Below are 13,260 nucleotides of genomic sequence, written 5' to 3'. Positions count from 1 at the left end.
AAGTAGCTTTCCTATTGGCTAAGTTTTGAACAGGCAGTGAGGGAAGGTCCAATGTTTGAGGTCCTTACCTTGCTGTAGCAGCGCTGCTGGCGTTCGGTGTGTGTGTGGGACGCGGATTTTTAAGGTAGGCGCCGTTTAAATTTAACTGTGTGTTTGGTAGAGCTTTTAGTTTAATCTGTCTGTATTTGTATATAGGATTGCCCTATCCCACATGGTGCGGCAGTCCCCGGGACTATATTGTGGTAACCGTTGTGTGCAGGTAAAGGATCGCGAATTCAGCGCAATCGGGGATGTAGACATACTGTTTGCTTTAAATTGATTCCCTTTTCCATCATTTTCCGGTCACAGAACTTGGAGAGTCGGACGGGAGTGTGCGTGCCGCACCGAGTTCTCTAGTTTCTGGCCGGAATGGTAATGTGGGTATTGCATGTGGACATTTTCGTTTAGTTGTTTGTGTATAATGGTGCAAATAATGTTTTTTTTTTTTTTTTTTTTTTGATCTTAGGCATGTGCATCGTCGAACGCTGTTCCTCTGATGTACTAATTTGTAAGTTGTTTCCAGCTAGCCAGCAGCCCCGCTGAGCGCGTTTATTGTGTAGCGCTCTATCCTTTTGCTATGCTTTGATGTAGAGTTTCGGCAGGCTGGTTAGCTGGATCAGCTGTTTTTTTTTGCCTAACCATTTCCCACGTTGTCATTACTAGCTAACCCGCTCTGCGGCTTGTGCATGCGGCTATAGAAAAAGGGGGGTTTACCTTACTGCGGTTTATTTGCATGGCCTCCACATTCTGCTTGCGTGCAGTTTGTTTCACTTGCAGTGTGCTGTACCATTATACACGTGTGACGAGCGACTTGTCCCCTTTTCTAGCAGCAGCACCACGCAGAGGTATGACATCTTGGGGCTAGCTTAGCTCTGAGCAGTGTGGGAAGTATAGTGTGCAAGGGAGTGTGGATGATTTTTATTGCTCTCTCCCTATCCTTTAGGATTGTACTAATAAAGTATTGTTTTTGTATTTACGACTTCAGCCTCTTCATTAATAATAAAAGGGGCCACGGAGCTCCCTCTTCTCCTGGTGTTCGAGAGGGTTGCGTAGCGGCTTTACTCTGAAGGGTGTTACACGCTCTAGATGAAAGTCAAGCTAAACCTACACAGCTGCCCACACGGCCTGATGGCTGGATCCAGCCCCTGGTGGGGGTAGTTAGCACTCAATACTGTTCCACCCCTCCTACACTCTCTGTTCAAGGATAAGTTACCAGCTCTCGACAAACACTGATAGAAGTGGTTGAGCCTGTGAGACCGTCAGAGCCATGTAGGGTAAACCGTGATCAAGACACCTGTGTTTAACTTCCTCATATTTTTCCTATCTCTCATGCTAGAGAAGACGTGCTGTTTTTCCATATCTGCTGTTCTCTCTTACCTCTGACATAAGTGAGGGCTATAATGTTGTGCCCTATTATTGCTAATTCTAGCTTGTGTTTTCTCACCTCTTCTTCCATAGCTAATGAGATGCTATGAGTAGCATGTTAATTTTCCTCAATGCTGGGGGAAAAAATGTTATATGACCCTCATCTCTAGCACTGTAAAAGGTAGCATTCACACTGATTTCTGCCACCATATTGTCTGAAAGTATTATGCTTTTACACTTGGGGTCATAAGTAACGATGCCTCGAAAATGTCTTTCTGGGACTCTGGGGCTTTGACCCCATTGCTGTTTTGGATTATTCTCAGAAGTACGGAGAGAAATTTACACCATGTATTGAATGTAAGCAAAAGTACTTCTATTTTGGGTGCCATTGTAGTGCTAGTGTTTCTCACAAAATGTAGAATTTTCAGCCAGTAATCTGTAGCAAAAGCTTGTGACCATTTTATCTTTCTCTGATTTTGGTAGCTCCTGCAAGTGTGTTGCTCCTTGGTGCTGTTGAAGTAAACGCATCTCAAACAAATTGTCTGTTAAGGATAAGTATTTCATGGCACAAATGTATGAGTGTTGTTGCTGTATTTTGCAGGTGGGGTTCACTGCACAGACAGTAAGCTCACAAACTGGACTATGATTTCACTGACAATAAGTACGGTGAATGGGAGGAGAGTGAGGAAATTTCAGCGAGGTATGAAATCTTAAAGTTTAAAGTTCAGTTAACTTTATGCAGTACCATTAGTGTATGAATTCAGTCAAAATATGAAGCTGGTCCTGTGGTTCCCAGTGTTTTTGTAGCTATCCGTCATTAAATTCTATACAGGCAGCAGCGCGGACAGTACCTGACATTCTCATTGTCTACAGGCTGGCATTCAAGGTAGCACTGACAGTGACTTCCTAGGGCAAAGACGGTGGTGGCACAGGCAAGTGCTAGCTAAGTATTTCTGGACCCGTTTCATAAAGTACTGTCTGGCCAGCCTGCAAACCTGGCAGAAATGGGAAAGGACACTAAGGACCTTGAAGTGGGTACTGTGATGATGATCGTGGACCCAGAGCCTCCCAGAGTACTTTGGCCCGTTGGCCATGTGGTCACCGTTGGAGCTGGCAGAGATAGACAGGTCCGGAATGCAGAGGTACAGGTGAGGGAAAAGAACTACACCTGCGCAGTTGCTTGACTGATTGATTGTGCTCCCAGCCATGCCTGATTACACAACCAAGAGCCATCAGAGTGCATGTCACTGTGCTTTGGCAGTTTGAAATTTGGGAGTGGCTGTTAAAAACAGCCACATTCCTATGTTTGTTTCAGCATGTGCACACCCCCTCTCGCATATCTTCATATGTTAACCAGCTCAAACCTGGGTTACATGAGGGGAAACTTCATGCAGCACCAGCTTCTCTGATTTCACAGTAAAACATGTTTGCCAGAAGTGCTCTTCTCTATAACCGCAGCTCAGGGAAAAAAGGGGACTCAGAGAGACAGAGAGGGAAGCATACTCCCATGGTCACACACCTAGATACAGTAGGACCTGTTTTAATAGAATGTAAACCGACATTGCATAGCACTTTGTTTTACTCACTGAGATTATCAGGCATGTAATTCAGTGAGGTGTACACAACTCTAAATGATTCATTTATTTAATTTTTCAGAGGGTGGTTTGATGGACATGCACATTATAAAAAGAATATTGGATTATTTTTCATTAATTTAGTTGACAGTTACTTGCAGTTGTTTGATCTGAAAGTCGGGGTGATTTGTAGAGCTCACATTCCCTTCATTATCCCGTATTATTTATTTTGACAGCCGGATACTTACTGAAGTGATTCAAGTGAAACAACAGCAGAAGCAGCGTCCCACCTTTGGGTTCAAATCTCAGTCCTTAAACAAGACACCAGAGGTGGGAAACCCTGGCTTCAGAAGGTAAAATTCCTGCCACGTATTTGTTCCACCCATGCACCACACCAGCTAGATTTAATTAGCACAACTCTTCAGCCAGGTAGAGGAGCTGATTAGTGAAATCACCTTGTTTAGTGAATGGCTAGAACAAATACATGGTAGGACTTTTACTTTCTGAAGCCAGGTTTCCCACCTCTGCAAGACACCCCATTGCCCCCTACAAATCTCAGTCCTGAATCAAAGACTTGAAATGTATGTTAAGGCATGAATATGTTCAGTTTTTTCATGGGCATATGCTAGGAGGTTTTGTCTGTCATGGATTGATGGTACTTTTTAATGGGACTTGGTACCTCCTTATTAATTATTAATGCATTTATCACATGATATATGTCAGGGAAAATGGTTTAAGAAGAGATGGGAAATCTGATGTTATATATAATTTTGCATATGGGGTTCGCTGCACAGACAGTAAGCGCACAAAGCGGACTATGATTTCACTGACAGTAAGTGCGGTGAATGGGAGGAGAGTGAGGAAATTTCAGCGAAATTTACCTTCAGTTTTGGAGCCTCAAATCAATTGTATGAGGAGCACTACTGATTTGATGATTGTGTGATGTTTATCTGCAAACTCAGCAAAAATGGACAAGGACACTAAGGACCTTGAAGTGGGTACTGTGGTGATGATTGTGGACCCAGAGCCTCCCAGAGTACTTTGGCCCGTTGGCCATGTGGTCACCGTTGGAGCCGGCAGAGATAGACAGGTCCGGAATGCAGAGGAACAGGTGAAGGAAAAGAACTACACCTGCGCAGTTCCTCAACTGATTGTGCTCCCAGCCATGCCAGATTACACAACTGAGAGCCGTCAGCATGCAGCAGCGAATAAATAATAAAGAAATAAGGGGGCAGTTGTTGAAAATGCCAACATTCATATGTTTGTTTCAGCATGTGCACACCACCCCCACCTTTCACAAACCGTTGTTCATGAATCAGCTCATACCAAGCATGCAAGTACAAGACTCACCTCCACACACACACACAAATTATTGTGTGTTGCTTCATTTCATTAGGTCTTTTGATACCTTTTGAGGAATTGTGCTGGCTCACAGTTTAAACCCATTCAAGTTAAACTAGCAATAGTGTCAAGCCAGGTTAATAACACTCCCAGACCAGTGAGTGCGAGCGTAAGAGTATTCAAGCCCTTCCACAAGTTAATTTGTGCACTCTGACAAAACCCAAGGATCCTATGAAACAATAATCCCTAGAACACAAATTCATGATGCATCATAATACTGAACATAAAGTTAAAATCGAATGCAAGAAGAAGCAGTTTTTAGGAGGTGGGGTTAGAAGAGTAACTCGGATGCAGTCTGAAGAGGTGGGTCTTCAGTCTGCATCAGAAGATGGCCAGTTATTCCATAGTCCTAAGCCCCATGGGTTAATAATACACACTATGCACTGTGCTAAGACCTGAAAGCTTTTTATTTCACATTTTCCTCACTCTTTTTCCTACATCTGGATGTATTCATGTTTGGAGAAAGCCAAAGGAATCCTTCAACCAACACTACCTGCTCTTAGCTGTTAAACATGGGGGTGGATCCATTATAGTATGGGTCTCCACCTTGCCAGAGTCATTGGGTCTCATTACAACTCTGTGTGGTAAAATTACAGCCAGGGAATACAATGCTATTTTAGGTGACCAGGTGCATCCCAGAGCGCAAAAAATTGTTTCCTCATTAGCATCCTGTGAATTGTCAAATAACCTTCTTTATATTGGGGCAATGAGGAAAGAAAGAAGAGGGGTATTTATGGGAACTCTTCCCTTGCCTGGAAAAAATGACTGTTGTCAAAAATGTCTTCATGCTTTTATGTGTTTACGCTCCTCAGGTGTTGCAGAGTGGAAGTCGGCAAGTGACCTGGGTCTTTGGAGTCAGAGGGAGGAATTTGTCAGGGTCTACAAAGGGCTCCCGGGTCCTGATGACCTCCGCGGCAAAACCACAACCATGATGTCACGGACGGCCTAAGAGGCACAGATGCATAATGTACATACATGTGGCCAACCCATAACCTTGGAGCTGCTCGCTCTAGATGAAAGTCAAGCCAAACATACACCGCTGCCCACACGGCCTGATGGCTGGATCCAGCCCCTGGTGGGGGTAGTTAGCACTCAATACTGTTCCACCCCTCCTACACTCTCTGTTCAAGGATAAGTTACCAGCTCTCGACAAACACTGATAGAAGTGGTTGAGCCTGTGAGACCGTCAGAGCCATGTAGGGTAAACCGTGATCAAGACACCTGTGTTTAACTTCCTCATTTTTTCCTATCTCTCATGCTAGAGAAGATGTGCTGTTTTTCCATATCTGCTGTTCTCTCTTACCTCTGACATAAGTGAGGGCTATAATGTTGTGCCCTATTACTGCTAATTCTAGCTTGTGTTTTCTCACCTCCTCTTCCATAGTTAATGAGATGCTATGAGTAGCATGTTGTTAATTTTCCTCAATGCTGGGGGAAAAAATGTTATGTGACCCTCATCTCTAGCACTGTAAAAGGTAGCATTCACACTGATTTCTGCCACCATATTGTCTGAAAGTATTATGCTTTTACACTTGGGGTCATAAGTAACGATGCCTCGAAAATGTCTTTCTGGGCCTCTGGGGCTTTGACCCCATTGCTGTTTTGGATTATTCCCAGAAGTAGGGACAGAAATTTACACCATATAAAATCAGGTATAAAATCAAAAAAAGCTTTGCCTTGAGCTTTGGAGCCTCAAATCAATTGTATGAGCAGAACTACTAATTTGATCACTATGTGATGGCTACCTGCAAACCTGGCAGAAATGGACAAGGACACTAAGGAACTTGAAGTGGGTACTGTGGTGATGATTGTGGACCCACAGCCGCCCAGAGTACTTTGGCCCATTGGCCGTGTGGTCACCGTTGGAGCTGGCAGAGATAGACAGGTCGGGAATGCAGAGGTACAGGTGAAGGAAAAGAACTACACCTGTGCAGTTGCTCAACTGATTGTGCTCCCAGCCATGCCTGATTACACAACTGAGAGCCATCAGTGTGCTTGATATGGTGCTTTGGAAATTTCAAATATCCAAAGAATTATGGGGGTGGCAACAGCCACAGGCCTTTCTTTTTTCTGCATGTGCACACCACCCCACTTCTCACAAACCTTTGTCCATAAATCAGCTCATAACAAGCATGCAAGTACAAGACTCACCGCCACACACACAATAAAGCAACACATTATTGTGTTGCTTTATTTCATTCAGTCACTTGATACCTCGAGAGGAATTGTGCTGGCTCACAATTTACACCCATTCAATCAAGACCAGGCTAACAACACTTCCAGACCAGTGAGTGTGGGCAAGATACTATTCAAGCCCTACCACAAGTTAGCTTGTGTACTCTCACAAAATCCAAGTATACTATGAAACAAAAATCCCTAGAACACAAATTCATGATACATCATAATGCTACACATGAAGTTAAAATCGAATGCTAGAAGTAGCAGTTGTTAGGGGGTGGGGATAGAAGCAGAACTGAGATGCAGTCTGAAACGGTGGGTCTTCAGCCTGCATCGGAACATGGCCAGTTATTCCACAGTCCTAACCCCCGTGGGTTAATAATACACACTATGCACTGTACCAAGGCCTGAAGGTTTTTTATTTCACATTTTCCTCATCTTTTACTCGGTTTCCCCACACCTGGATGCATTTATGTTTGGAGAAAGCATTGCCCGTTACTAACTGTTAAACATGGGGGTGGATCCATTATAGTATGGGTCTCCATCTTGCGGGGGTCATTGGCTCTCATTATTACTCTGTGTTACAGCCAGGGGATATGAAGCCATTTTAGGTTACCAGGTGCGCCCTCGGGCGCAAACATTGTTTCCTCAAGATCGTCCCAGATTTCAAGACAATAACTCACCCCATACGCACTGCTATGCAGAGTTGTATGGTTTCATGGACACCAGGATGAAGTCAAATCTGTTCCTTTCCCTCCCCAATCACCCGATCTAAACATCATTGAATCTTCATGGGACATTCTGGAACACAGGGGGGATTCCCACTTTATCTCTCAGAGAACTGGAGCTTTCCATCATAGAGAATGGTTCAATATCCTACAGGAAACAGTTTAAAACTTGTATGACAGCATTCTGAAGACAAACAAGACTGAAGCTGTTTGGAAGGCAAAGGCCAGCCCCCCCCCCCTCTTTAATGATTAATAAATATTCAGGTATTGTGTGGTGTTTCCATTATTTGGTCTACAGTATCTCAGCCCCCTTAGAATTGAGGACATCCCACTTTCATCTGTATAAAAAGAGAGCCTGAGAAGTGTTCACTGCACCTTTGACAGAGAACAGCACTCACAGGTAAGAAAGGCTCCTGCAGTTTCCCATCGCTGTACTGCATTCTCACGTTTCTTTCACACTGTACTGCATTTCCGAGTTGCCTTCAAACTCAGATAATGTACATTAGAAACACTTTGTGTATTTTTTCGGTTGATGCACTGTCATGCCATTTAATGTAAATTTACATCAGTAGAATGGTACTGAATGCATATTCAGTCTGTGAGATCATAAAACATATTTCAGTCATTTTAGTGCCTGTAAAATAAGCAGCAGTGTAATGCAAGTCTTTCATGTTCATCCATTTCATTTTGATAGTTCAGTAACTAAATTACTGGGCACATCATGACCTGATAATGCTGTCTGTCTTTTTTGTGAATATAGATAACTGATAACCAGCTAACCTGCACGCTTCTCCAAGCTTGTGAAACCATGTCCAACAGTAAAGGTATAAACCCAGTTTAGATGTCCTTCATATCGGGGTGTAGTTGATGTATACATGCTTTTGATTATCATGGAGGTGTCTATAGATTCACCCTGTGTCACCCTATGTTGCCATTATATTTTGCTGAACAGATGCTCTTAATCAGAGCACCTTGTATAGCTTACTTTCACATGTTATCCATTCATACATGTAAATATTTACTGAGGTAATCTGGGTTAAATTCCCTGCCCTAGGGTACAACAGCAATAATCCATCTGTGAGTAATGCAATGTTGGGATTACAAAGATTTCTCATTACCTCTATGTGACAGATAAATGTAATTTTGGCTCAAATGAGTTTGGCAAAATGTTTCCCAAGTTCTCCTGGCAGGGCCAGTGCCTGCTGGCTTATCACCAGTAACTCTACTGAACACCTGATGCTAACAGGGGGAATGTTTTATGGGAATTAACAAGACATTTTTTTTCTGTCATGGTTTTTAACATCACTAGTCTTGGTGCAGAATTACAGAGAAAGGGAAATGTGTTTAGTACATTTCTGAAATGAGTCTCCATTGAGTCTATATTTCAAAAAATAAAATTCCATTATGACACCATACCTCAAAAACAGAAATGAAGAATTGGCAGAACAACACAATTTAAGTTGCTGTTGTGCAATTTGATCACTGTTTGTGCTGCAGTTTAGATGTACAGAAAGAAATACAAGTCACTAGCACTGTGTGCTGTGTGTAGATTTAACCAGTAAACTGGATTGTTATAATTATTATTATTATTATTATTATTATCAGCATTACTGATTTTGTGACATTATCACATTAGTAGAAATTGTGCATGGACACTCCTGTGGAACAGTCTATTTTTACCTGTAAAAGAGTTGAATTACATTGTTCTTCATGAAAGATCAAACTGAGAACAGATGTAAAATTTGTTTCATTCATTTCAGAAGTGAGTCTTCATACAATGAGTCTGCATTTCAAAGGATAAAATGATATAATCACAAAATACTTCGAACATACAACAGCTCAATTTAAGTATGTCATTGTGCAATCTGAATTTTTTTGCTCCTAAGATGTTGGGTCTGAGTGAATCACCAGTGCTGTGAACTGCACATAAATACATCAATGCACTTGAGTTAGACACTTTGGGGTGGCAGTATAGTGTTGTGGTTCAGGAGCAGGACTCATAACCGAAAGGTTACCAGTTAGATCCCCCACTGGGGCACTGCTGCTGGACAAGGTGCTTTACCCACAATTGTCTCAGTAAATATCCAGCTGTATAAATGGCTAACATTGTAAAAACCTGTAACTGATGTAAGTTGCTCTGGATAAGAGTTACATGCCAGTAATGTAATGTTATATTTTCTCAGAGGTGGTTCCTATCAGCAGTGGCATGGAGCTTTCAGTCCCCGTGTCAGACTTGCTGCCTGCTGCTAAGAAGACAGCCCTGCTGTTCCATGTATCTTACCTGTGTATGGCCAACTTCCCAGCGCTGGAGAGGGAACTGCGGGCCAAGGCTACTGACGCACAGCTGCTGTTCAGCTCTTCTGCGTCTCTGCTTCTTCAGGTATTTTAATACCCCCCGTCTTTCATTGTACACCCCTGCAGGTGTGCTAATGGATTTGTGTATTTCTCTTTGTTATGTCCTGTTATCGTTGACCAAATTTGATATTAACTTATTGATATTGTTCATTTTCATAAAAGAATCATAGGTTTTTCAGCTGACACAATATTCTGGTGTCAGAAGAAGAATCATCAGCATGGTAATTTCAAACAAATTGTGAATTTAATGGTTATTCATATTGAGCAAGCTCTACTGAATTTGAGAACGTTGTTCACTTAATTTTGTCTTTGTTCAGAGTGTTGTTCAGAGTTTTATAGAGCTGTATATTTACTGATGCTACACCTTTCCAAGGATATGACAGGAGTTCATGCCACGCTCTCACCCAGGAACCATCTGGACAGTTGCCTGCTCCCTGTTAACGTACCATAGCACCACAGAAAGAGCAGTCAGCAGCTTGTACAGCTGATTAGACCTTTACTTGTACCAATAACTGCCCCAGACACAGCAAGGTGTGTTCCCATCACATAGCCATACCTATACATTTTCCGTCCGTACCTGTATGTGCATGACCTGTTGTATGTTCTGCAAAGAGCAATCACTGGATAACAGACCTCAATATTTCCACAAACCTCTCTGAGGCTGCTGTTCATTCAGAACATTAATATGTGCACTGCCATTTACATTTGCTGTGCATCATATTCAGCTTGTGGAAGGAACCATTAGTGTTTCATTGTGTAACAATTCATTCTTTTATTTTCCTATCACATCCCACTGTCAAAGTGTGCCAGCACCAGTGAAAACATGATCAACACACTGATTCCAATGCTCAAAGCTGCAGTTGAAAAGAATAAGCCCCTGGTAGCTGTGAAGTACTTGGAGAAAGCAAAGAGATGGATTGAGGGCCTCATCAATGATGTTCTGGATACTGTGGAAAGGTACACCCCTTTTGTTGCCATGGTTACATGTCCTCAAGAAGTCTACCTAGAACAATCCTTTGCTGTGTGAAGTAATCTTCAGTCATAAATGACCATGAATGAGATTCTCCCAGGCTGAGCTGAGCTCTCTGGTTGTGTGGTGTTCCTCTAGTTACTCGGCTCTGAACAGAAATGTTGGGAGCACTGCCAGTGATGTTATTTCGACGAAGGTCGAAACGGAGAAGAAAAAAGAAACTCTATCCAAGGAAGCTGAGGGAATGCAGAAAATGGTGGATGAGTACAGCAAAAGGCTGAATGATGTCAAAGCAGAGCTTCAGAAGAAGGAGGATGAAATTAATGCTGGAAATGCTGAATTGCAGAGCCTTGTCAACAGTATTGCTGAGAGGAACCGGAAGTTTGGCATTGCAGCTGCAGTGGTACCTTTTATTGGTGCCATCATTAATGCAGCACAGAAAGCCGTCAATGATCCTGGTGACAAGGCTGCTCTTGAATCCTATAAGATCAAGCTGAATCAACTGAACAAGGACAAGCGTCTTCTTGTTCAAAAGGAGTGGAAGTTGGAGGCAGAGCTGATAAACACAGAGATGACACTTTCCAGAGCAACTATGGATTTAGGTATGAATGTATGAATGTAAATGATATCAGCTAATTACTTAATGTCCATCTCATGACAGCACAGGCTATACCATTATGAGAGACAGAGAGAGATATGGGTATATAATTTTACAGTGCATTAGAAAAAAGCATGACATTTGCTATAATCACCACAAAATGACAGAAAAATGCTAAAAGGGTAGTCTAAATCCAATGTAACGATCCATTAAATATATTTGTTGAAGCCAGTGTTTAAATCCCTTAATTAAAAAATGTCACCAAATGGATGAAATGAAACAATTAATATAGACAAAATAAATTCTTCTCACTACGCATTTCCTGGAATAAGAACCAGCACTACTTGTGTATCTTTCATAGATTCAATTCCTAGCCCGACTCACCTGGCTGAAGTCCAGAAGTATCTGACCAAAATTCAGAAAATCCTGCTTAGCCTGAAAGAATTCTGGGACGGAGTACACGTGATGCTGGATTCCCTCAGTAAGAAAACCTTTGCTGGAGAGGATATGATTGAATATCTGGACATTCTCAAGAGTGACTTTTTGGCCTCCCTGGACACAGCTCAAAAGGTAATTGAACGCGCAGTGAACATGCAATGCCTCTGCTGGAGCGATGAGGCAATTTCTAACATTCACATGCATTATTATTTCTGTTTCCATTTTCTGACATGGAACTGCAAACAATTACACTTTTTGGCACTGAGATGAATGGATTAAGTGGTCATTACATATACTGATATAGATTAGAAAGAAAGAACTCTTATCAATAAATGGAAACATGAAAGCACCATCTTTGCTGACATCATTTTCATTTGGACTAAGGTTTATTTCATCACATGTCTCGGCATCTGTTTACTAACCTCTGCTTTCAGAGTATTTAAACAGCATTTTCAATAATTAAAATTTATGTATGTTTTTACGATTAGAAGCATTTTACTCTGCATTTGTTTGCAACTCACGTATCTTTTTATTTTGACCCACAGTACTGGGCAAGCTTTGGTGCCATTTGCCTGAAAGTAAAAGGCACATTTAGTGTTGAGTCCAAAGACGCCTACAAATTCCTGGAGGTCAACCCTTCCTCTCTGTCAAAGGAAGAGTGGCAGAAGCAGTATGACTCTGTGCAACAGCAGCTGGAGGAATTCTATGGATCTGGACCTGCAGCCATTGAAGAAAACTCAGAGGTTCCAGCCGTTGAGGAGGCCGAATAATCAGAAAATGCCTGCAATATTAACATAGTGATACAGCCAGAAAGCGCCAAGTCAATTTGATTTAGAATCAGTATAAGAGGGAGATTAATTGCTGATTAGAGGTTGCTTTGGGCTGTTTCCTCATCTGCCAAAAAGCAATCTACTAATGATGTGATTTCTTTGGTTCTTTACCTCTTTTCATCACGGTGTCTGTCACCCTGATTCATAATTGAATTAATCAATAAATTGCTTCTAAAATAAGCATTAAAGCTCTTTGGTTGTGATTGTACTTGTTGTTGTGAATTTTTAGATATAAAAAATCAATGTGGAGTCAATATAAAATAGCAAAGTGTCATGAACACCTCTGTATCACTGTCTTTCAGACATGACAGACACACACTAGGTCATACATTGATACCATGAAAATAGATGATATTGCCTTATAATACTTTTCCAGGAGTTTCTTGATCTCCGGGAGACAATTTTCCATTTTTGTCTCAACTGGCCCTGGGATTTGCCTTTTGTGTGACCCCCTTTGAAAAGTGCACTTTGCTCCATGTTCAGCGTATTGTGGCTGATTTCTGTATGAAGTACATGCAATGAAAAAGTGTTATACGCAAACATACTGAACTGTCATTGTGTAGCATGGTCCTTAGCGTTCAGAAAGGCAATGGAATGTGTGTATTTACCTGTGAAGGTGGCTCTGTGGACACTGAGTGATAGACGTCACACATGCACACATTTTAGTTGTTTTGGTGCTTACCACTGACATCATCACATCAGCTGGAGACAGCGTTCCTTTCAGTTAAAATGTAAAACCTCTGACAGGAATAGAAGGAGACGAACATTGATGGTGGCAAACTTG

The 13,260-nt window shown here is 41.9% G+C and overlaps 1 protein-coding gene across 6 annotated transcripts; it reads left to right on the top strand.

The window, feature by feature from the left end:
* The first annotated feature begins 74 nt into the window (after positions 1 to 74).
* LOC118773260 lies at positions 75 to 12,602 on the top strand. Of its 6 annotated transcripts, XM_036522116.1 has the most exons (14): positions 75 to 259; positions 349 to 411; positions 506 to 547; positions 2,006 to 2,104; positions 2,278 to 2,552; positions 3,215 to 3,331; positions 3,941 to 4,089; positions 5,192 to 7,685; positions 8,046 to 8,109; positions 9,469 to 9,665; positions 10,443 to 10,597; positions 10,749 to 11,212; positions 11,570 to 11,778; positions 12,192 to 12,602. In XM_036522116.1, the coding sequence occupies exons 9-14, from the start codon at positions 8,094 to 8,096 to the stop codon at positions 12,414 to 12,416; spliced, it is 1,266 nt and encodes a 421-aa protein (XP_036378009.1). In that variant the 5' UTR covers positions 75 to 259; positions 349 to 411; positions 506 to 547; positions 2,006 to 2,104; positions 2,278 to 2,552; positions 3,215 to 3,331; positions 3,941 to 4,089; positions 5,192 to 7,685; positions 8,046 to 8,093; the 3' UTR covers positions 12,417 to 12,602. The 6 variants fall into 6 exon arrangements, with proteins under 6 accessions (XP_036378009.1, XP_036378005.1, XP_036378008.1 ...); XM_036522112.1 differs by having other exon boundaries at positions 506 to 2,104; XM_036522114.1 differs by having other exon boundaries at positions 95 to 124; positions 506 to 2,104.
* Positions 12,603 to 13,260: the final 658 nt, after the last annotated feature.

This window comes from Megalops cyprinoides, chromosome 2 (genome assembly GCF_013368585.1).
Source record: "Megalops cyprinoides isolate fMegCyp1 chromosome 2, fMegCyp1.pri, whole genome shotgun sequence".
Lineage (NCBI taxonomy): Eukaryota > Metazoa > Chordata > Actinopteri > Elopiformes > Megalopidae > Megalops > Megalops cyprinoides.
Note: the sequence above shows the minus strand (reverse complement) of the source record. Positions and strands in the feature narration are given on the sequence as shown.

Excerpts from the sequence above, each read along its gene's own strand:
- LOC118773260 (XM_036522116.1), top strand. Across the intron at positions 11,213-11,569 it reads CAGAGCAACTATGGATTTAG|ATTCAATTCCTAGCCCGACT; the intron begins GTATGAATGTAT and ends TATCTTTCATAG. Across the intron at positions 11,779-12,191 it reads CCCTGGACACAGCTCAAAAG|TACTGGGCAAGCTTTGGTGC; the intron begins GTAATTGAACGC and ends TTTGACCCACAG.